Genomic DNA, 21,027 nt, shown 5'->3' with positions numbered 1-21,027 from the left:
AGTGCCCCAAAAATAATAAAATAAAAAATAAAGTTGCTCCAATCCAAATATTTTGCATATTTCTTTCTTACTGGGTTTTACAACCATCTACAGTTTTGTACGTGAGAGAAATGCAGGCACGACCCTGAGGAATGTGGTGACCTCTTCAAAGTCACACAACCAGGCCACAGAATGAATAAATGGACGCCTAAGACCTCAGCCCTGTCCTTGGTGCTGTCAAAACCCCACCATCTTTGGACTCTTTCCTCCCAAACATCATACCACCTAAGGACTTTTTCTAATAAATCCTAGTACCACCAGTGTGGCTGTTTGATGACTGTATTTCTACAAATGGACTTTAAAATCCTTACATTGGTAAACTGTCTCACTGGGTTATGGCAAGCCATGCAAAGGAGATGACCGCAAAAATGTATAGCATGGAAACAGAACAATCATTCAATTCTGGTCAGTGTCAACTGACTGCCAGAGCCTACTCATACAGGTTAAAAAGAGAAATTCGAATTAGTTTCTCAGGCACCCAGCGCACCAGGCAGAATGGCTCCTGAGGGCACTGACAGGTGATTAGAAAGAAATTCAGCACTTTCCTCCTGGCTCCCTGGATGCCCCGCCCCGTTCTCCGGTGCGCCTGCGCCGAGGCGCTGACGCCATCCCCAGGCCACGCCCCCTCCCGAGGCGACCATCGGCCTCGGGGGCGGGGCCTGGGCAGAAGATGGCCGCCGCGCGCCCGGAACCCCCGAGTCCGAGCTCAGCGGCCCCGGAGCCACGATTCCCGGAGCCTCCGGACCTGGTGCGGGCGAGGAAGGGGCCATGGCTGGGGACTCGAGACAGCAGGAGGTCTCAGGGCTGGGGGCGGGGCCGGGGCGGGGCCTAGGTAGGGGCCGGGGGCGGTATTTATGGCTCCGGCTCTGGGGGCGGAGCTTCTCGGGGTGGGCGAGGGGCGGGGCTTAACTAGGAGCCAATGAGAGTGGTGAGTGGGGCCTGAGTGGGTGGACCCTGAGGAGGGGTGGGTGGGACATCTGAACTGTTGATGGGTTCGGAGAGTTCCCGGGGATGGAGTTTGTCTAATTAGGGGGCGGGGCCTCTGGAGGGCGGGGCCTCTGAAATTTTAGGGGTAGCGAACCTCCTAGGTTGGGAAGGTGACCCTGAAAGACAAGGGTGTCGGTTTATAACTGGGGCATCCACGCTGGGTTGGGGTATGATTCTGCAAGGATCTGAGGGATGCGTCTTGATGCCCAGGAGAGGATTTGGGTGGAAGGAGAAATGACTGCTCCAGGTGACTTTGGACCCGTGCTCAGGATGGGAGAGTACCTGAGGACATTCATTCATTCGACAGACATTTACTGAGCTCCTACCTGGGCTAGACAGATGGAGAGGCGAACGAATACGTGAACTGTATTCTTTTAGAGCGCGCAGTCGAGTAGGGGAAGAGAGACAATAAACGAGACTTAATTGTGATCTGGAAAGAAAGAGTGAGCTGAGAGAGTGGGGGGTAGGGGAGCTAAATTTAGACGAGAGCAGTCAGCTGTGTGCCGGCTTATAGTTACACTGGGGTCAGAGAGATAAGCAAGAGCTGGGTCAGGGTGGATATTAGATGACGGTTTGGGATTTTAAGAGCAATTGGAGTCATGTGACAGTTTTGAGTGGGAAAATGACTGCTGTCTGATTTCCATTTTCAAAAGGTCCTTCAGGCTGCTTTGGGGAGGTAGGTTATAAGGGAGCAGGCGTAGGAACAGAGACTTTCAGAGGGTTAGAGGGCTTGGCAACAGATGATTGGCTCTTTAGTGCGGGTGGGGGAGAGAAATGGCTGGATCTGTGATGTATTTTGGGCAGGACAGGAATCCTTGATGGTCATAGGGCAGAATCCCGGAGAATGGAGAGCTGAATCTAGAAGTCGAGAGGCCCAGTAGGCTGCAGAGGGCGTTTTAATAAGTGGGGCGTGTTGGGGGGGGTGTGGTGTTGCGGCAGAGTCCACAGGCTCTTCTGTTTCTCCCCCTCCCCACTCAGGTCCTGGTACCTGATGATGGCCGCCCAGCCACTCCCCCGAGTGACCTCATCGAGATCCAGGTGGTGAAGGTGACGGACACCACGCTGGTCCCCGAGCCCCCGGAGCCAGGTTCTCTGCACTGTGCCTTGTGCCCGGCTGCCTTCCGGCTGGTCTCCGAGCTGCTATTCCACGAACATGGTCACCTGGCGGGGGCTGAGGGTGGCGGGCAGGGTGGGGACCCCAGCCGGTGTCATGTGTGTGGCCACAGCTGCCCTGGCCCCGCCAGCCTCCGTGCCCACTATAGCCTGCACACGGGTGAGCGGCCCTACCGCTGCGCCCTCTGCCCCCGGGCCTTCAAGGCCCTGGCCCCTCTGCTGCGGCACCAGCACCGACACGGGGTGGAGCCGGGGGCCCCTCGGAGGCTCCCGGAGGCGGCGGCAGCGGCAACTCGAGAGCAGCGGCCCTGGGCGCCCCCGGAGAGGTCGGAGGTGGTGCTGGCGGCGGCAGCGGCGGGCGCGGCGGTGGGGAAGCCCTTCGCCTGCAGGTTCTGCGCCAAGCCGTTCCGCCGCTCCTCAGACATGCGAGACCACGAGCGTGTGCACACGGGCGAGCGGCCCTACCACTGCGGCGTGTGCGGCAAGGGCTTCACCCAGTCCTCGGTGCTCAGCGGCCACGCGCGCATCCACACCGGCGAGCGCCCCTTCCGCTGCAGCCTCTGCGACCGCACTTTCAACAACTCCTCCAACTTCCGCAAGCACCAGCGCACCCACATCCACGGGCCGGGGCCGGGGGACTCTGGGGGCCCGTTGGCACCGGGGGCCGAGGGGCCGGGGAGCGGGTGTGGGGCAGGGAACCCTCTGGGAGAGGGGCGTGGGGAGATGGCCAAAGTGAAGGTGGAGGTCGACCAGTAGTCTGGGAGAGCCGGCACGTCGCTGCAGGGGATGGGTGGGTGAGCGAAAGAGGCCAGGGAGGACGAGGAGAGGTTGGGGGCGGAATGACGTCACAGCACACAGAGATGGCCACGAGCGCCCGCGTGGGAGAGTGCACGGACAGCCGGGCTCAGGACGCTCACAAGTCACACAGCCCCTGCGTGAGGTTCGGAGAAAGGCACGGCAGCAGCCCTGTGGGTGCTAGGAACCTGGGCTGGATGTCACGGCCTCCTTCACCTCCCCGACAGCTTGTCCTTGCACAAGACATCGCTTGTCGCAGCAGAGCCTGGGCACTTCTTGGGGTGGGGGGGATCCAGGCTGGACCCTTTCACCTACCTCACTGGATCATACTGACCCTAAGATTGCCCACCTGTCCTCAGTCTGCCAGCCGGATCCTCCAATAAAGCTGGGACCCTGTCTCCTCAAAGCCAGAGGGTCCCTAAGTCACAATGTCAAGGATGGAAGCCTGACCCTAAGGATTTTGACGCCAGGAGCCCGACCCCTGCTCCCACGGTGATCCCTCCCTAAGCCAGACTCCTCTTTCAAGACAACTAAAAAGCCGGTCCATGCTCAGCCAGCTGCTGCGCCCCTCCTAAAACTCGGCTCAGAGCCCAGGGGCTACCAAGGAGCCCCCAGTGGATCTAATTCCCTCCAATCCCAGCTAGGAGCAAACAGCTTACAGGCCAGTCCCAGGCTATCCCACGGAAGGGTTGGTGGATGCCAATGGAGCTGGCCTAGCCGGCCTGTGGTGGGTGTGAGGCAGGAGATAAGTCATGGCTGGGGGGCAGAGGAGAACCTGGGGGCTGGAGGTGGGAGGCCTCCAGTGCTATTCCTATTAAAGGACTCTCTGAAGGGTTTCTCTATGTTGACCTTGTGTTTCCGGGGGAGAGGGTAGGAGGGCTACACTGGGGTCTTGTCCCCAGCATTGAGTTGTGACTCTCTTCAGACCTCTGTTTCCTCATCTTTAGAACCAGGGAGGGGGTAGTCGGGGGGGGGGGCGGGTGTTGGCGGTGGACAGCGTCTTGCTATCCAAAGAAGCTATGTGGTTCAGTTGTGGAACTGGGGATCAGGGAAGTTCGGCAATATGAAGGGCTCGCAGGATCGGTGTGCTTCAGGAGGGGGAGCCCAGGACTCACACCTCTTCCTGTTCACCCAACACCCCCACAAGACATCTCATAGATGAAAGAGAATTCTGTTTTCACCAAGGAGACGCCCCTGGTGTGGACATCACCACCCAAGCTACACACCTTGGGGGGTTCCTTAAGCCATCTTCACCCTTCACCCATCCGTCTAATCGCTTATCAATTTCCTGTTGTTGGAATCTGAATGCTTCTTTTCATCATCACTATCCTTGAAGACCAAGCCAACAACAGTCTCAAGGTCAGGGCCCCTACCTCTTCACTCCAGGCTGTGGCCACCTGGACCCGTCCTTTGGAAACACAGATCCCCACCTTGTCACCAACCCCCAGCTCCTTGTGGCTACGAGGAGGGATCCCAAACGTGAGCGCCTATAGGGACTTCATGATGATGTGAGTGAGGAAGGTGGTGGGGTTTCAAGGAGAAACACCAGGACGAGCGAGGTAAAATGGGACCACTGGCACGTGGGATGCAATGGTGCTCGGAACTGGCAGCAGTCTGGAGAATACACGCCACGTCCAAAGAGAGCAAGGGCTACTCGGCCCCGGGGGGACGCAGACTACATTGCTAGATGTTCCAAATTTTTCAAAAGTTGCATTACTGTTTATATTATGTGAACTCGCTCTTTTTTTTTAATGTGGCTGCACTGGGTCTTAGTTGTGCATGTAGGATCTAGTTCCTTGACCAGGGATTCATCCCCGGCCCTCTGCACTGGGGGCTCTGAGTCTTAACCACTGGACCACCAGGCAAGTCCCCATATGTAAAATCATTCCATGTTCAAAGTCTGGCAATCAAGTCTTTTTTTTTTCCCTCCCATGGGCTAAACTGGATGTCTCAGCGGCTCAGATCCAGCGGCTGCCAGCCTCCAACCCCTGCCTCCAAGGTCATCTGAGCTCCATTGTTTGGGATTCGTGGCTCTTCAGGAGCCAGTCCCCGATCCTTGGCGTCTCCGGCCACACTAATCTATTCAAAACTTGCTGGAACGGCTGGGTTGACTTGGACATGCTTTAACCCTCCACCAGGAATTCAATGCCCAGGTCACCTGGCAAGCTTCTGCGGCTGTCCTCCTTTGGGTGTCCTGCTCCTCCCGGGAGCCTGGTTAGCCCCTCCAGTCTGATGCGGAGAGTGCGCCATGCTCTCAACCCCCGGGGAGACTCCACATCCTTCGCAGCGTGGTGCGCCGCGTCCATGTGACTCACTTTGAGTCCCACACCAGCTCTGTCACCTGCTGGGTCTCCAGCGTTAGAGTAAGGTGGCCACACTGGCTTGCTGCCCTCTCGTGGGTCAAACTGGACTCACCCAGGCAGTGACCCCTGACCTGACTTGGTCTCCAGGTTTCAGTCCTGAGGCACCCGGGACTGTAGGTCCAGGGCTCCTACGAACCTGCTAGGTATCCTTGGAGCCTTTCTTCTCTCGGACCTCAGCATCCTCTTCTGACAAGTGGACTAAGTCAGCCTCACAGGGCATATATTTCACTGCTTTGAGGACCAAAATGAGGGCTGTGAAAGGGCTTCTAAAGTTCCACTAAGTCACTCTGGAGGGCGACATCCTACAAGTGGGCTGTATAATAAACAGAGCCCTGGCTCACCAGCTCTCTTCCAGCTCATTTGAGGGCAAGGAATGTGTCCACTTCACATTTCCCCGTGTGTGCTAAGTCACTCAGTCTTGTCCAACTTTTGCAACCCCATGGACTGCAGCCTGCTGGGCTCCTGTCCATGGAGTTTTCCAGGCAAGAATACTGGACTGGGTTGCCATTCCCTCCTCCAGGGGGTCTTCCCCACCCAGGAGTCGAACCCGTATTTCTTAAGACTCCTGCAATGGCAAGTGGGTTCTTCCCCACTAGCGCCAATGTTTCCCCAGTGTCTATCAAAGGACCCGGCAGACAGGGGCCTTGGGAAAATGTTGGCCGCGGAATAAACCAACCACGAAAGTATCCTGAAGGAGAAGGAGTGCAAGTACGTGGTCGGTTCCCCAGAGCAGTGCCTTACCTATCTTGTTCTGCGTTCGCTCCACTGGGAGACCAGAGCCTGGACATGGTGAAGCCTCGGTGACTACAGGCTGAAAGAAGAAAAGCAGACAGAGGCAGGTGTGGGGAAATCGCCATCCCAGGAAGCCAAAATTCTCAACCTTCCGTTTGTCAGCGCTCAACCCCCGCCCCCTGGGACGAAAGAAGGGACTCCAGCGGCCCTGTTGATAAGATTTATTATTCTCCGCTCTGTACAAGCCGCGTCTGCCCCCCGCCCCCCACCCCCACAAACCAAGAGCACCCAGGCCCCCACCCCGTGCCCTCCCGAACCGCTTGCGCTCCGCTGTCCGGCCAGCTTGCCGGGGAAGGGGGGAGTGTCAGTCCAGACCCGGCTCCACCCAGCTCACCGGGGGGCTGAAGGCTGCTGGGGCAGGGGGGCTGGAGAGGGGTACACATCAGGGGTGGACGGAGGGTCGAGTTCATTGTCCGATAGGAGGAGAGGGCCAGGGAGATCCAGGTGGAGAGAGGCAGGCTAGGGTCTGCACGACATGGGCCTTGGGGGAGGAGGCTAGTCCGTCTATAGTTCGGAAGGATGGCTGGGACGGCCGGCAAGAGGAGGTCCGCGCCCCAGAAGGGCGAGTCCGGGAAGGGACGTCTGATGGGAGCGGCGGAGGGGAGGCACACCCCCCGGTCAGGCGTCCTTCCCGGGCAACGGGCCGGCCCCTGCGCCCGGCCCTGCCAGGCCCTCGGCCTTGTGCGCCAGGCGGTGTTTCTTGAGGCCATAGGTGTTGGCGAATCCCTCACCGCAGGAGGAGCAGCGGAAAGGCCGGCCGCCCTGGTGGGCCGCCAGGTGCTTCCGGAAGTAGCCGGGGTCCTTGAAGGCCTTGAGGCAGGCAGGACAGCGGAGCTCGGGCCGCGGCGGCTCGTGCGCGCGCTGGTGGCGCAGCACGGAGCTCAGGTAGAAGAAGCCCTTGCCGCAGTGCTCACAGCGGTAGGCGCGCTCGCCCAGGTGCAGCCGCTGGTGCTCCAACAGGTTGGAGCGGTAGCGGAAGGTCTTGCCGCAGGCGCCGCAGCGCAGGGGCCGCGCCACGGCGTGCAGCCGCCGATGCTCCGCCAGGCTGGACGACTGCGCGAAGCGCTTGGCGCACACGCCGCACTTGAAGGCGCGCTCGCCCGTGTGCACCACGCGGTGCTGCCGCAGGTACCAGGAGCGCAGGAAGCCGCGGCCGCACACGCCGCAGCGGTAGGGCCGCTGCTCCGTGTGGCAGCGCTGGTGGCGCATGAGCAGGGCCGCCTCCCAGAAGCGCTTGCCGCACACCGGGCAGCGGAAGCCCCGCTTCTGCCGGTGGCTGCGCCGGTGCAGCAGCAGGTCATAGGCGCCCGCGAAGCTCTGGCCGCACAGGCCGCAGCCCAGGGTCCGGCGCACCAGGTGCACGTACTTGTGGGTCACCAGGCCCAGGAAGTGCTTGAAGCTCTGGCCGCAGGTAGCACAGCTGAAGCGCTCGGGGCCCGCGCTGGCGCCCCCGCCGCCCCCGGCCGCCGCGGACCCGCCCGCGTCCTCGCCCCCGGACACCCCAGCCAGTGCCGCCACGGCCGCCCCCACCTCCCCGGCCAGCCCGTTGTCCAGCACGGTGGCTGCGTCGGTGCCGCCCGAGCCCTCCGGAGGCTGGGCGCCGCCAGACGAGGGCGGCAGCAGGCGCTCGGGGGCCGCCTGGTGCACCAGCTTGTGCCACATGAGGTTCTCGATGAAGCCGAAGGTCTTGCCACACGCATCGCAGCCGTAGGGCTTCTCGGCCATGTGCGCCTCCTTGTGGCTCATGACGTGGAAGAGATCCGGGAAGTGCTCGCCGCAGTCCGAGCAGGCGTAGCTCAGCCCGTCCGCGGCGGCCCCGGACGCGGCCGAGCCGCTCGGGCCGGCCGCCCCCGCCGCGCCCTGGGCGGCGGGGAGGCCAGCGGCCCCGGCCAGGGCACAGGGCAGCTGGAGCCGGTGCACCTGTCGGTGGCGCGTGAGGCTCTGCGGGTAGCCGAAGACCTTGCCGCAGAGCTCGCACTTGTAGGGCCGCTCGCGGGTGTGTACCACGTGGTGCTTGCTCAGGTGGAAGGACTCGCGGAAGCGCTTCCCGCACACCGGGCACTGGTGCGGCTTCTCGCCCGTGTGGATGCGCTCATGCCGCTTCAGGGTCTCGCGGCGCCCGAAGCCGCGCCCGCAAATGCCGCAGCAGAACGTCTTGCCGGGCGCGCCGGCGCCCGAGCCCCCCGCCCCGCCGGGGCCGGCCCCGCCGAGCAGCAGCGGGTGGGCGCCCAGCAGCGGGACGGGCACGGCGCCATACACCACTGCCGCGGCCGCCGCCGCCGCCGCCTTCTCGCCGTCGGAGGCGGGCGGGTCCGGGGGCAGCAGATAGGGCCCCGGCGGGAAGGCGGGCGCGGGCGGCGCGCCGGGGGCTGCCGCGTCCTTGGGCGCGTCAGGGGCGGCGGGCGGGCCGTGCGCCGCCTTGTGGCGCAGCAGGCTCTGAGGCGCCGAGTAGGACTTGCCGCACAGCTCGCAGGGGTAGGCGGGCCGCGGCCCGGGCGCGCCCGCGTGCGCCGCCTGGTGCTTGAGCAGGTAGGCGGCGTCGCGGAAGGCCTTGCCGCACACGCCGCACGGCAGGCGCAGCAGGTCGGCCGAGTGCGTCTTCACGTGGCGCTTGAGGCTCTCGCGGCGGTTGAAGCTCTTGCTGCACACGGAGCAGGAGAAGGGCTTCTCGCCCGTGTGGATGATCTGGTGCTGGTGCAGGTGGCTGGGCTTCTTGAACACCTTCCAGCACAGCGTGCAGGCGAACGGGCCGTCGCCGCCCCCCGCCGCGGCTGCCGCCGCCGCCCCCGCCGGAGGGGCCACCCCCACGCCCGCGCCCGCGGGGGCCGCGCTGCCGTCGGCGGGCGGGGCCGGGGGTCCCGGGGGCGCCGAGGAGGGCGCGGCGGGCGCGGGCAGGCCCAGAGGAGGGAGCGGTGGCGGCGCCGGGGCGCCCGCGGCCGGCGGCACGTCCTTGTGGCAGCGGCGGTGGCGGATGAGGCTGGACACGTGGTTGTAGGTGCGGCCGCAGACGCCGCACTCGTAGGGCCGCTCGCCCGAGTGCACCAGCATGTGCTGCACCAGGTGGGAGGACTGCTTGAAGGACTTCTGGCACACGCCGCACGGGAAGCGCCGCTCCATCAGGTACTTGAGCCGCCGGAAGTAGCCTTTGTCGTCCTTGGCCGCGTCGCAGGTTGCTGACCCCGCCGCCGCCGTGCCCGGCGGCGCCTGCGAGGCGGCAGGGAGTGGCCCGGGGGTCCCCGGGGGCGCGGCCAGCCCCGGCGCGGTCCCCGGCCCAGCGGCCGGCCCCCCACGCTTTAGGTTCCCGAACAGGTGCTGGTGGCCCGAGAGGTCCACGATGCCCCACTGCGGGGCCGGGAAGGCCGCGTCGAAGATCGGGGGCGGTGGCGCCCCGAAGGCGGGCGGCAGCGGCGGGTCGGGCTTCTTGGCCTGGGAGGACGACGATGAGGACGAGGAGGACGACGACGACGAGGAGGACGAGGAGGGGGCCTCGGCCTTGGGCTTGAAGCTGGCCTGGGGCGGGTAGTCATACTGCGGCGGGGGCGGCGGCGGGGGCGGCTGCGGCGGGGGCCCGGGCGCGCAGGGCAGCGAGGCTACCGCCTTGGCGTGCTCCCCGTAGAGCTCCATGGGCTCGAAGCGCTGGTGGTTGAGGAACTCCAGGAAATCGAAGGGGTAGCTTTGGAAGTGGACCCCGTCCTCGCCCCCCAGGCCGCCGCTCCCGCCGCCCCCGGCGCCGCTGCCCGCTGGGTTCGCCTCCATCCTGGGCGGCGGGGAGACGGGGGACCCTGCAGAGAGGAGAGCGGGGCTCAGGAGGCAGGGCCGCGCGGGGTCCCCCAGCTGAGGGCGCTGGAAGAACCACATGCACCGGCCGGGGCCCCCCCACTGTCCGCCCTCGCCCATCTGTCTCTCTGTCCTTCCCCTGCACCGAGCAGTCTTCCCCCGGGCTCCGCTGGCACGCTGACCTCTCCCACTAGGCCTGCCGCCTCCTGCCCCTGTCCTCTCTGGCTCTCATCTCCCTCCTCTTCCAGAGATTCCCCCTCTCCCTTCTTCCCGCGGTTGCCACACATCTCCATCCATCCCCAACACCGCTGGCACGCCTTGTTCTCAGACTCTGGTCTCGGGCCCCTGTGCAAACACTCCCAGGCCTCCAGCCTGGGTCCCCCAGGCCCTCTGCTCTGTAGCCACCACCACACACGCACTAGCCCCAGCCCTGTCTCCCAAACCCCTCAGGTTCTGCCTTTGCCAAAATAACAGTTTCTATCAGAGTGGTTAAAAGGGTGGCCTGTGGAGCCACAATGCCTCGCCAGCCTGTGTGTGACCCTGGACAAGTTCCTGAACCTCCCCATCTACACGTGGAGGTGACAAATCACGTCCCTGTCTCCCAGGGCCGCTGGGAGGACCCGACAAGCTACGGTGGGTCGGGTGGACACTCGGGGCCCTCTGGAGGGGACTCTCATCCTCACCCTCACTGCTGGTAGTAGGAACACAAAGTCAGGACAAACAGGGGAGGGGGCGCTGGGAGGAGGGCCGCGTGGGCAGGCGCATTCCTCCACTACCATGTATGAAGGAGGCGTTGCCAGCCTGGGAGGAAAAACAAGTTACAGTAAACGCTGGGCCTGGGTTTAAGCCCCATCCCCGTTCTGACCTATGCTTGTAAAGGGGGCGCTGAACCCCAGGAGGGGGACTTAAGGGGGCTGGTGCAGGGTGGAAGGGAACACGCTCTCTGGCAGGGCTCGCCCAGTCCCTGGAGCTACCTATACCTTCATGGGCATCACGCTCCTGGGAGGAGCCTGGTGGCAGGTGGTCTGGGAGCGGGGTTCCCGCCCCCTCCCCCCAGCAGTCATTCTCTAAGCACCTCCTTTCCAGGACCTCGCCTTCAGGACTGCAGCTGGCCAGCGTCTGTCTGCCCCAACCTACAGTGTCCCCTGCAATTGATCTCAACCTGACACCCACCAGGGGCTCCGGGAAACGCCTCCACTGAGCAGGTGGAGCGCCACAGGGAGAAGGGCCCGCTCGGTCAGGCGTGCCTCTTAGCCATCGTCCCCCCTCCACTGGGGCCCGGGCCCTGCGGCCAGCCCACCCCAGGGGTCAGTGGGCCCATTCGCGCCATCTGGCTGCGTCTGTCCCCAGACAGGTGAAAGGTGAGTGCCTCCCCGACCCCTGCCCGGAGGTCAGTATTTTTAGCCTCCAGCTCCGGGTGTCCCTGGGTGCGATTCAGCAGCCCATGCCCTTCACACTCGGCTGGTTAATCTGATCTCCGGAAGGACCAAAGGCGTGGCCGGGTGCTAGTGGAAGTCTGTGGGCAAAGCCAAATCCAGGAGGCAGTGCTGGAGTAGGCTGGCCAGGGCAGGGGGCGGGGAGTAGAGGGCGAGGGTAGGGAGAGCCCGGTGGGAGCGGGGCCCCAGGGTGAAGCCCCACCCCACCCCAAGCTACAGCTTCGGGTCGCTCCCCAAGGCCAGCACCCTCGGAATCCCCGCCATGACGCGCATGCACAAGGTGGTTCCCCGAGGAGGAGGAAGGCGAGGGTGGAACTCGGGGGACAGGAGCCTTTGGGGGCGCTCTCTGGGTTATGAGGGGTGTTTCTACTTGGGGCCGGGTGGGAGGGGGGTTACCTTCCTGAACACATGGAGTGGTGAGGTGGTGCGGCTGCTCCTTCCTGCCTGGACCCTCGTCCCCAGACCTCACGCCCCCAGCCCTAACCCCCTTGAGGTCTCTGCTTCAGGTCGACGTCACCTCCAGGAGAGGGGACGTGCATCCCTCGCCCCACTACTCACGCACCCCTCATCCTGCTGCACTTTTTCACCAAAGCCACTGCTGCCAACATACTGCGCATATTTCCTCTTGCTGTCTCTTTACTGTCGGGCCTCCTTGCCTACAGGGGCGAAGACTTGGCCTGTGTGGCTTACCACTGGGTGCCCAGCACCTAGCACAGCGCCTGGCACAGCATGGTTACTTGGTAAATTATTTGCTGAAATGGAATTAAACAGCACCCTCCCACATCACCAGCAGGAAATCAGATGGACAAAGATGGAAAAGTAACAAAAGTTAGGAGATGCAACTAAAGCTGGGCTCAGAGGCAAACTTATAGCTATTGGTGTCTGCTGATATAAATTCGTTGAATAAATAAAGGGATTCGACTGTGCTGACCAGAACTTACTGGGGCGGGGGTGGGGGGGTGGCATTTAGCAGAGATGGAGCTGATATTGTCGAGGTGTGCCCAGGAGGACGAGTTCTGGTGGGAATGATGTCATGAAGAGGGCCTCCAGGGCAGGTGAGATGCCGAAGGACTGCGGCTGAGAGATGTAGGCGGTGGGGCTAAGGGACAATACTGGCTGGGCTCACAACTATTTCCAGGAAAAGGAGCCACATTTCCTGTCTCCAGGGACCTGAGTCTTAAACTGCTGTCTTTCTAAGGGGAGATGTGTGGTGGATTTCATGCAGAGTGGCCTGAGGGGGGGAGCCCCTCCCAAGGGGCAGGAGTCCCATAGAAACCGCAGTCCCAGTCCTAACGACTCGTGTTTGCTGTCTGACGGGTTTCATGTGGACCATCACCCTGATGCCTCCTAATGTCCTGTACATTACTGGATCCATTGCACAAGGAAGGAAATGGAGAAGTGGGAGGGGTCACTTCCCCAAGGAGGGGAAAGCAAGTATTGGATCCCAGGCCCCTGATGCCCAGAGCTGTGGGCCATGCTGGCGCAGTAAAGCTGCCTTGTGATGAGATTCTCGTCTGTAATGACAAGAGCAATGACACAGTAACGGAGAGCCCTGAGTGAGTGCTTCCTAAATGGCAAGTGCCCTTTAAATCCTTCATATGTGTTGACTCATTAAGTCTTCCCAATAACCCTAGATGTTTCAGATTATTAACCCTATTTTACAGAGGAAGAGACTGAGGGCCCAAGAGGTCAATTAATCTCCTAAAGTCATACCACCACCAAGTGGCAGGGCCAGGAGTCGAAGGCCAGCGGTGAGGTTCAAGAGGACATGCTGTTATCCTCACAACATGCTGTCTCTTTCTTTGTTTGTGGTAACCCCTCATGGCTTGCAAGATCTTAGTTCCCTGACCAGGGATGGAACCTGGTCCCCCTGCAGTGAAAGCATGGGGTCCTAACCACTAGACCACCAGAGAATTTCCATGCTGTCTTTCAATATTTCTCTCCAAAATTAAAACAAGCCTTCACTCCACTTTGTACTGGAAACACTCTGCCCATTCACTTTGCTGCCACACACCCCCAGGACTAGCCACTGGCATTTCCTCAATGCCAACCAGCACTGCACTGTTTTATGTGCCTTCTTTCAATCAAACCTCACAACAGACTCTCAAGATAAGCACTACTGGGACTTCCCTGGTGATCCAGTGGTTAAGAATCTGCCTTGCCATGCAGGGGAAGTGGGTTCAATCCCTGGTCGGGAAATAAAGATCACACACGCCGCAACTACTGAGCCCACATGCCACAACTAAGACCCTACTGAGCCAAATAAATACAAAAAAAAAAGGAAAAAGATAAGCTTTATTATTGTTCTTACTTAGTAGACAGGAAGACTAAGACCAAACCATGTCACTGTTGCTCCTCTGCTCAAAACCTGCAGTGACATCTCAAAAGAGGTCAGAGAAGACCTCCGCAGCCCCAGGTGCCTCCTGGCAGCTCTGGCCTCATGCTGGCTCCATCACTGCCCCAGGGCCTTTGCATGGGCTGTTGCTTCTGCCTGGAAGGCTGGGATTCCCATACACACAGCTCTCTCACCCCCTCATCTCCTTCACGTCTTTGCTCAGACGCTGTCTTCTCAGCAAGGTGCTCCAAGACCACTGTAACCTGTCACCCAGAGCAACATTCCTGCTCACCCCAGCCTCCTTCGCTTCTCTCCTTTCCAGTCAGTGCATGCGTGTGTGCGTTTGTGACCCTATGGACTGCAGTTCGCAGGGCTCCATGGGGATTCTCCAGGCAAGAATACTGGAGTGGGTTGCCATGCCCTCCAGTCAGTACCACCAAGATATGTTCTATTTGTTGCTGGACTGCCCCTCCAGGAGGTGGGCTCCAAGCAGGCAAGATTTTGTATCTGATTTGTTCACTGGTCAGCACTTAGAACAGGGCCTGCCTCAACAAACGTGTTAAATGAGTGAATGAATGAGGCCTGGGGGATAGGGAGTGGTCTGCTCAGAGATAGGAAGGCTAGTGAGCCAGGGTTCATGCCCTTAACCATTTCACTCCCGGGGGAGGGGAACGTTAAGGAGCACCCCCCCCTCACCCCCGGGGGACTGCAGCTGTCCAGGAGAGGAGTCTACACACACATCTAACTTCTCAGTGCTGGAGGGACGGATCTCTTGAAAGAGGCCTTCCTGCCACCTCCTCTGACACTTGCAGCCCCTGTGACTATCCTCTGACCCTGCTGTATTTCCTTCACACAAACATCTATATTTTGCTTTTTAATTGTCTGCCCCAGAGGTGGCATATGCACTCCACGAGGACAGGGTTTTTGTCTGTTCTGTTCTCTGCTGCATCCCCAGTGTGTAGCAGGTGTTCATTAAACAGTTGTTGAACAAAGGGAAAGAAGGAACAAATGAAGAACACTCTGGGCTCCGCAGAGCTGACCAAGGCCAGGAGACTGGTCACAACGCCCTCACCTCTAGGGCCCTGTGAGATCACACCGTTTCCCCGCTCATCCTCCCTTCCACTCCTCTGGTCCAACCTCACTGCCTCCCCTGCTGCCCCTCCCATCAGCACACTCACAGCAACCTCAGGGCCCCTGCCTGGAACAATTCACCCAGACCTTTCCGTGGTGAGGTTGCCTGTGCTAATTCAGGTTTCACCTCTGAAGTAGCTCATAAGGCTCTCAGAAAAACCCAGAAAAACAGCGCCGATCTTGTTTACTTGCTTTTGATCTGTCTCAACCAGACTGTAAAGACCCACAAAACAAAGACTGTATGGCTCTCTCCCCTTCACGCTGTACACCCTGGACCTGGAACAGCAACTGCATATTCGTTCATTGAAGAGTGAATGAATGAATGTCCAGGGGAAGAGGCGGCCGTCGCCCAGTGAAGCTGGGTCTTCCTTGGGGAGTCCAGGAGGAGGGCCGTGGGGAGAAGCTGCAGGTGAGGATGCGAGTTGTCAGGGCCAGGGGAAGAGCTTTGAGGGGAAAGCCTCATGTGAGGGGCCGTTCCCTGGGAGGACCCCAGACAGGCGCTGACCCTGAGGAGGGCGGGGTGGCGGTGTTTCAGGGGAGCCTGGGGCTAAAGTGGCAGCTATTCCTATCTGAAGGGGGGAGGATGTGAGTGTGCGAGCACAACTCTAGGGGGAGCTGTCTATGGAAGGGGGGAGTGAGGGTGTCGGTCATCGAAAGCAATATTCTCAAGGGGGATTATTGCGGGAGGGGGCAGAAAATGAAAAAAGGTATTTTGGGCCGCTGATCAGAATGCAAAGTATTTTTACAGTAACGAAGGGGGCGTTGGGGAGGGGGGTGGTTAACAGCTTTGGGGCTGTTGTGCGTGGACAGAGAAAATAGGGGTCTGCTATAAAATACTAATATCACACTCTTGCGAAGCAACCTACAAGAATACCAAAGGGAGGGATCACGGACAGCTGCTCCGCACGGGGACGGTCAATGCCGATGGCATTTGGGGGGCTGTCCTGCAGGAAGCAAAGACGGGGGGACTATGTAGAAAGGGAACCTATGAGAAAGCCTTAGTGGGGGGCCCTGGCAGCAGCTGAGGGATCGCCACGAGTGAGGGCGTTCTGGTAGCTGTCCTGCACGGGGGGCGGTAATGGGGCGCTATCCGGAGTAGTCTTCTGGGGGAGAAGTCAAGGAGGGGCCCCCCAGAGAGGGCCAGGCGCGAGAAGCACTGATAGGAACGCTCCGGGAACCAAGGCGGGCCAGGGCGGGACCCCCCGCCCACGCTGCCCCCGGGCCCCCGGGCCACGCGCCCCGTCACTCACCGGCGCCGGGGTCTCCGCCGGGAGGAGGCTGAGGAGGCGGAGGAGGCGCCGCCGCTCCGGGGAGACCCGAGGGCCCGACCGGAAGTGCCGCCCCCTCCCCCTCCCCGGCAGCCCCGCGCCGCCCGCCTGCCCGCCCGTCCGGAAGCGGAAATCGCGCCCGTCTCCGAGGCGCCGGCGTGGAGGAGCGGAAGGGGGAGGCGGTGGCAGAAACATGGAAGGGGAAATGCGCCTGCGCGCTGGCTCTGGGGCGGCGGGGACCGGGGAAGCCGACTCCGCTTCCGGTGGGCGAGCGGAGCGCAGTGCGCCTGCGTCCTGTGCCCCCGCCCCTTCCTAGGGCACCGCCCACACGCCCCAGGCCCCTCGTTAAGCCACGCCCCTTGTACAAAATTAACACATAAGCCCCGCCCCATCCCCGACGGCGCCTCTTTCGGAGCTTAATTATCGTAGTCCCCGCCCACCGCCTCAGAACCCACCCTCCTCGACCCAGCCCTAGAAGTCTACCCCGTACTTCCCAGTCTCAAAGGCTCCGACTCTCTGGAAGCCCACCTCTCCCTCGTAACCCCCGCCTCTCGGAGCTTCTGGGGCCGAGCCACGCTCCTGCGCGTGAGCCCCGCCCTTTCCGCTCGCAGTATTTAAGCCCCTGCCTCTCTCACCGCTTTCACGCTCAATTGTTTCCCACTTCCCAAAGCATTTCCTGAAGTCAGGGGGTCTGAAAGTGTGACCTGAATACCAGCAGCGGCGGCGCCACAGGAAATTAGTTAGAACTGTAAATTCCCAGGCCCCCCACCCTAGATTCCCTGAATCACAGCCCCTGGGGGTAGGCCTAGGGACCTGCATTTTAAAACACTTCAGGTGATTCTGACGCAGGCTGAAGTTTCGAACCACACAGCTTTACCACATTTTACACGGCCCCTCACGTATACTCGCTCTAAGCCTCGCCTCTAACTCAGCCCCACCTCAAGCAGCTAAGCCCGAGTCTCTCTAGCCCTTCCTCAGCTCTGCTTTCCTCTGGGACTCTCCTTCGGTACTCCTAAGGACCCCCTTCTCTCCGCTTGGCCTGCAGAGCAGTTATATCCACCGCTCAGCATCCTCACAGTTCAAGTCCTACCTGTCCCAACACCTTGCTCTCCTGCAGTTTCCCCTTGAAGCCCCTCCCGTCAGATAAACCCCCTATCCATTCCCTCTTAACGCTCTCACTTTCTGCCCACCAACCCGCCCACTTGTTTAAGCCCCTCCCCGTCCTCAGCCCCCTTATCCTAGGCCCCGCCCACAGCCGTCACTAACTACGCAGCGCCCTGGGCTCTGCCGGTTCAGGTCACTCCTTATCTACTTAAGCCCTACCAAAGTGGTCAGTCCAGCACGCAATCCTTAATTTTGTTGTTTCTCTGCAAACAGCGCCAGAACAAAGAGATGGGCCGAAGTGGTGGCTATAGGATTTCCAGGAATCTGGTTAGAATGACGCGGGGGACAGGGACCCGGGGTCACGTTTGCACGGAAGGTTCTATGTTTTACTTGAGTGGACATTTAGGGGGGAGTGCTTTGGGGTCCGCTGGGGATGGGAGGGGAGGCAGAGGCTTCTCTCAACCCAGTCTTTAGCGCCAAGCTAATGAAGCGCATGGCATGGGGGTGGGGCAGCGGCGGAAGGACACGGCAAGGGAGAAGGGGGCCAGTCCTGGGACCGTGAGGGAATACACACCAATGGGCAGTAGGCAGAGATTTATTTCCACAGGCCCTGCCTCCACAGGCCTGTCAGTCCGCGGGAGGGTGGTAGAAGGCAGCAGGACCCAGAAGCTGAGGTCTGCACCCTCAGCCCACTCCCAAAACGGGAAGACCACCAGACAAGGTGTCCCGGCCTCACTGCCCAGGCCCCGCACCCGGGGCACGCCCAGCTCTAAGCCTGGCCGGGGGAGCGGTGGCCCGGGGTGTGGGTCAGGCCAGCTCTTTCCCCTCCAGCTCTTCCTCCTCGTCATCGGCCCCTGCCGTGGCCGGGATACCGTCGTCGTCCCACGGCGCTTCAGGCTCTGGGTCCGGAGGACACAGAGGTGCCCCCATGGCCTCGGGGTGCTTGCGTTTGGCGTGGCGCCGGAGCGTGTTGGTCTCCATGAAGCGCAGCCGGCACACCGTGCACTGGTAGGGGCGCTCGCCGGAGTGGACGCGGTGGTGGTGGGCCAGCTCGCCCGCCTCTCGGAAGCGGCGGGGGCAGAGCGGGCAGCGGAAGGGCCGCAGGCCCGCATGGATGTTGCAGTGCCGCCGCAGGTGGCTGGACCGCTTGAAGGTCTTGCCGCAATCCTTGCACTCGTGCGGCTTCAGCTCTGAGTGTGAGATGCTGTGACGCTCCAGGTCGGAGAGGTAGGGGAAGGCCCGAAGGCACACCGGGCAGAAGTGCGGCGCCTTCTTAGGGCCGGGGCTGGAGCTCTCGGGCCCACCAGCCACTGACCCTTCGGAGACCGTGTAGGGCACACCCTGATCATCGATCAGCAGGAGGTCACTGCCATCGCCGCTGCCCACCGGGGCGCTCACCCCCTGTGTCAGGGGGGGCTCCTGCTCTGACTTGGCTGGGCGGCCCCGCTTGCGCGGGAGGGAGGCCTTGAGCGTCCGGCTGGAGGAGGTGGCCCCCCCAAGACTTCGGCCTCGACGGCCCCGGGGAACAGGAGGAGATAAAGCCAGAGGTTTCTCTTCTTCCTCAGGCAAAGGCGAAGGCCACGGGTCTGGGCTGGGGGTGTCCATTGAGCAGTGGGGGGCTTGGGTCTGGGCACTGGAGCCGGGCTAAGAGGAGAGAGGGGCAGCCGTCAATGCAGGGTGGTCTGGAATAGCCCTAGTCCCCCAGACAACTTCCTGGGTTCCAGTCCGTCGACCAGGGCATGGCCGACATCCGCTTGGACACGCAATTAAAGCCAAACTAGTGGGTAAAACAGCAGGATAATTCTGTACCAGTCGCTAATCACCTGAGCCCCACAGGCATCTCCCAGACCTCCCTAACTCCTCCTAGACATTCAGGGTCAGGGAGCAAAAATAAAGAAAACTCTTCCTGGGGTGACAGAGTCCAACTGAGGGTGCAGGCCAGTATTTGAGCCTCAGAACAGAGAGAAGAGCCAGCAAGGTCTCAGAAATGTTTTCTCTCTCTTCCTGACAAGGTGAGAAGGCCAGAGAAGGGGGCGGAGGGTCAGGACTGGAAGAAAAAAAGAAAGGGACTTGTCCCGGGTGACGTGTGCTCCTGAGCTGGGAATGAGGATGTATGTCAGAGCTGTTATGAGCCTGGGCTCTGGAGCCAGAGGTTTGATCAGAGCTCAGGAGCTCAGATTCCTGAACCTGTCACTCACTCTCTGTGTGGTGGCCTTGGGCAAGGCGCTCACCTCTTCAGGCACCAGCTAAGCCTTTGCAAAACACGGTATTTCCACCTACTCGCACAGACATGCCATGAGGATGATATACATAAAGTGCTCAGTACACAATGGGCTTCCCTGGTGACTTAGACTGTAAAGAATCTGCCTGCAACGCAGAGGACCCGGGGTCCATCCCTGGGTAAGGAAGATTCCCTGGAGAAAGGAATGTCTGCCCTCTCCAGTATTCTTTCCTGTAGAATCCCAAAGACCCAGGAGCCTGGTGGGCTACAGTCCCTGGGGTCGCAAGAGTCGGACACGACTGAGCGACTAACACTTTCACACACAGAGGTCCTTAGGAAACGTTACCTCTTTTTTTTTGACATTAGCTCTTATTATCATGGCTTGTAACTAAGCTTTACACCAACCCTCTGAATAAGGGTATATCACCTCCTTTTTGCAAACTTGGGAAACGAAGGCACAAGTTGCCAGCTCCCTCTGCTGGTAAGCGGCCGGGTCAGGACTTGATCTCAAGGACCCCAGTGTCTCAGGGAGTGGTAAGTTCTAGGCCCAAGGGACCTCATGAGGTCCCTTAGCCCTACGTTTGAATCCAGCTCTGCTGTTAACTAGCAAGTGGCTTTGCCTCTCCGAACGAGTTCCCACTTCTGTAAAATGGACATAGCAGGGTTGCCGGTTGTAATAAGCACCAAACAATCTACCATCAGCAACACCACCAGGGCCTGGTACCAGGGGACTAGACTGTACTAAAGTTAAAGGCGAGAAACACACAGGTGCACCCCATTAAAGCAGGCACCCAGACTGAGACCCACCGAAGGGCAGCCACTTCTCCGTGACCACACGGCTCCCTCTGTTGGGGGTGCCTAGGCCTGAATCCGGGTCTCTGGAACAAGGCCCAGACCCTCACCCACCTCCACCCCGGGCGCAGGCGCGCGCTCGGCCTGCGGCCCCGACCGCGCGGGGCGGGCCCTGCGGGGGCGGCGGCCAATGAGCGGCGCCGAGCCGCGGACGGCTAGGCCGAGCCAGGAAGGGGGTCTGCGCGCGCGCGCGCGGCCAGGCGGGCCGGCTCGGTGGGGCGCGAGGTCGGCGCGCGCGCCTTGGCGGTGGCGCGAGCCAGAGCAGGTGGGGGGCGCGCGCCAGGCGCGCACGGCCCCGGGCCTCCCCTCGCCCGCTCCCGTCCCCCCGCCCGGGCCCCCCGCCTCTCGGGTACCTCATTTGCATGCCGCCTGGACTCGCGAGTGTGCGCGCGCGGGGGCGCGAGGCCGGCGCGCCGGAGGGGCGGGGGAGAGGGGGGCCCTGCCTCCCGGCGGCGCGCGCGCGGCCCCGCCCCTGGGAGAGGACGCCCCTCCCCCGCCCCCCCCGCCCGGCCCGGCCCGGCCCGCGGGGAACAAAGGGCACGCGCTGGGTCCTAAGGGCCCGTCACGTCCCCGTCGGCAGACCGCTCCTGCATACCCATCGCTCTCGCTGGCCCCGAGCGGGAAAAAATTACCGCACCAACACATCCTACATAAACAGATATATCGTCCTCCCACAAAGGACCCAGCCAGTTGACCCAATCAAAGAAAGGTACCAAAAGGAGGAGAAGGGCGAAAATGGCGACGGGTTCCCGTAGTTAACATGGCGCCCGATGGGCTTCAAAACCCACTGGAAGACTAAAGCACAAGATGGAGC

General features: G+C 61.3%; 3 protein-coding genes across 7 annotated transcripts; 1 reads left to right on the top strand and 2 right to left on the bottom strand.

Annotated features, from left to right (window-relative positions):
• Nucleotides 1-683: 683 nt before the first annotated feature.
• ZNF784 (zinc finger protein 784) lies at nt 684-3,770 on the top strand. 2 transcript variants are annotated; one of them, XM_020912795.2, is made up of 2 exons: nt 684-787; nt 2,005-3,770. In XM_020912795.2, exons 1-2 carry the CDS (start codon nt 710-712, stop codon nt 2,893-2,895), a joined length of 969 nt encoding a protein of 322 aa, XP_020768454.2. In that variant the 5' UTR covers nt 684-709; the 3' UTR covers nt 2,896-3,770. The 2 variants fall into 2 exon arrangements, with proteins under 2 accessions (XP_020768454.2, XP_070306464.1); XM_070450363.1 differs by having other exon boundaries at nt 753-834.
• Nucleotides 3,771-6,235: 2,465 nt separating this feature from the next.
• On the bottom strand, nt 6,236-21,011 carry ZNF865 (zinc finger protein 865). 2 transcript variants are annotated; one of them, XM_070450352.1, is made up of 2 exons: nt 20,927-21,011; nt 6,236-9,871 (listed from the first exon to the last, which is right to left on the bottom strand). In XM_070450352.1, exons 1-2 carry the CDS (start codon nt 20,973-20,975, stop codon nt 6,708-6,710), a joined length of 3,213 nt encoding a protein of 1,070 aa, XP_070306453.1. In that variant the 5' UTR covers nt 20,976-21,011; the 3' UTR covers nt 6,236-6,707. The 2 variants fall into 2 exon arrangements, with proteins under 2 accessions (XP_070306453.1, XP_070306454.1); XM_070450353.1 differs by lacking the exon at nt 20,927-21,011 and adding an exon at nt 16,019-16,423.
• ZNF524 (zinc finger protein 524) lies at nt 17,856-21,017 on the bottom strand. Of its 3 annotated transcripts, none has more exons than XM_020912798.2 (2): nt 20,927-21,017; nt 17,856-18,784 (listed from the first exon to the last, which is right to left on the bottom strand). In XM_020912798.2, the coding sequence occupies exon 2, from the start codon at nt 18,743-18,745 to the stop codon at nt 17,948-17,950; it is 798 nt and encodes a 265-aa protein (XP_020768457.1). In that variant the 5' UTR covers nt 18,746-18,784; nt 20,927-21,017; the 3' UTR covers nt 17,856-17,947. The 3 variants fall into 3 exon arrangements, with proteins under 3 accessions (XP_020768457.1, XP_070306463.1, XP_020768459.1); XM_070450362.1 differs by lacking the exon at nt 20,927-21,017 and adding an exon at nt 20,567-20,651; XM_020912800.2 differs by lacking the exon at nt 20,927-21,017 and adding an exon at nt 20,169-20,453.
• Nucleotides 21,018-21,027: the final 10 nt, after the last annotated feature.

Source organism: Odocoileus virginianus, chromosome 20, assembly GCF_023699985.2.
Source record: "Odocoileus virginianus isolate 20LAN1187 ecotype Illinois chromosome 20, Ovbor_1.2, whole genome shotgun sequence".
Taxonomy (NCBI): Eukaryota; Metazoa; Chordata; class Mammalia; order Artiodactyla; family Cervidae; genus Odocoileus; species Odocoileus virginianus.
Note: the sequence above shows the minus strand (reverse complement) of the source record. Positions and strands in the feature narration are given on the sequence as shown.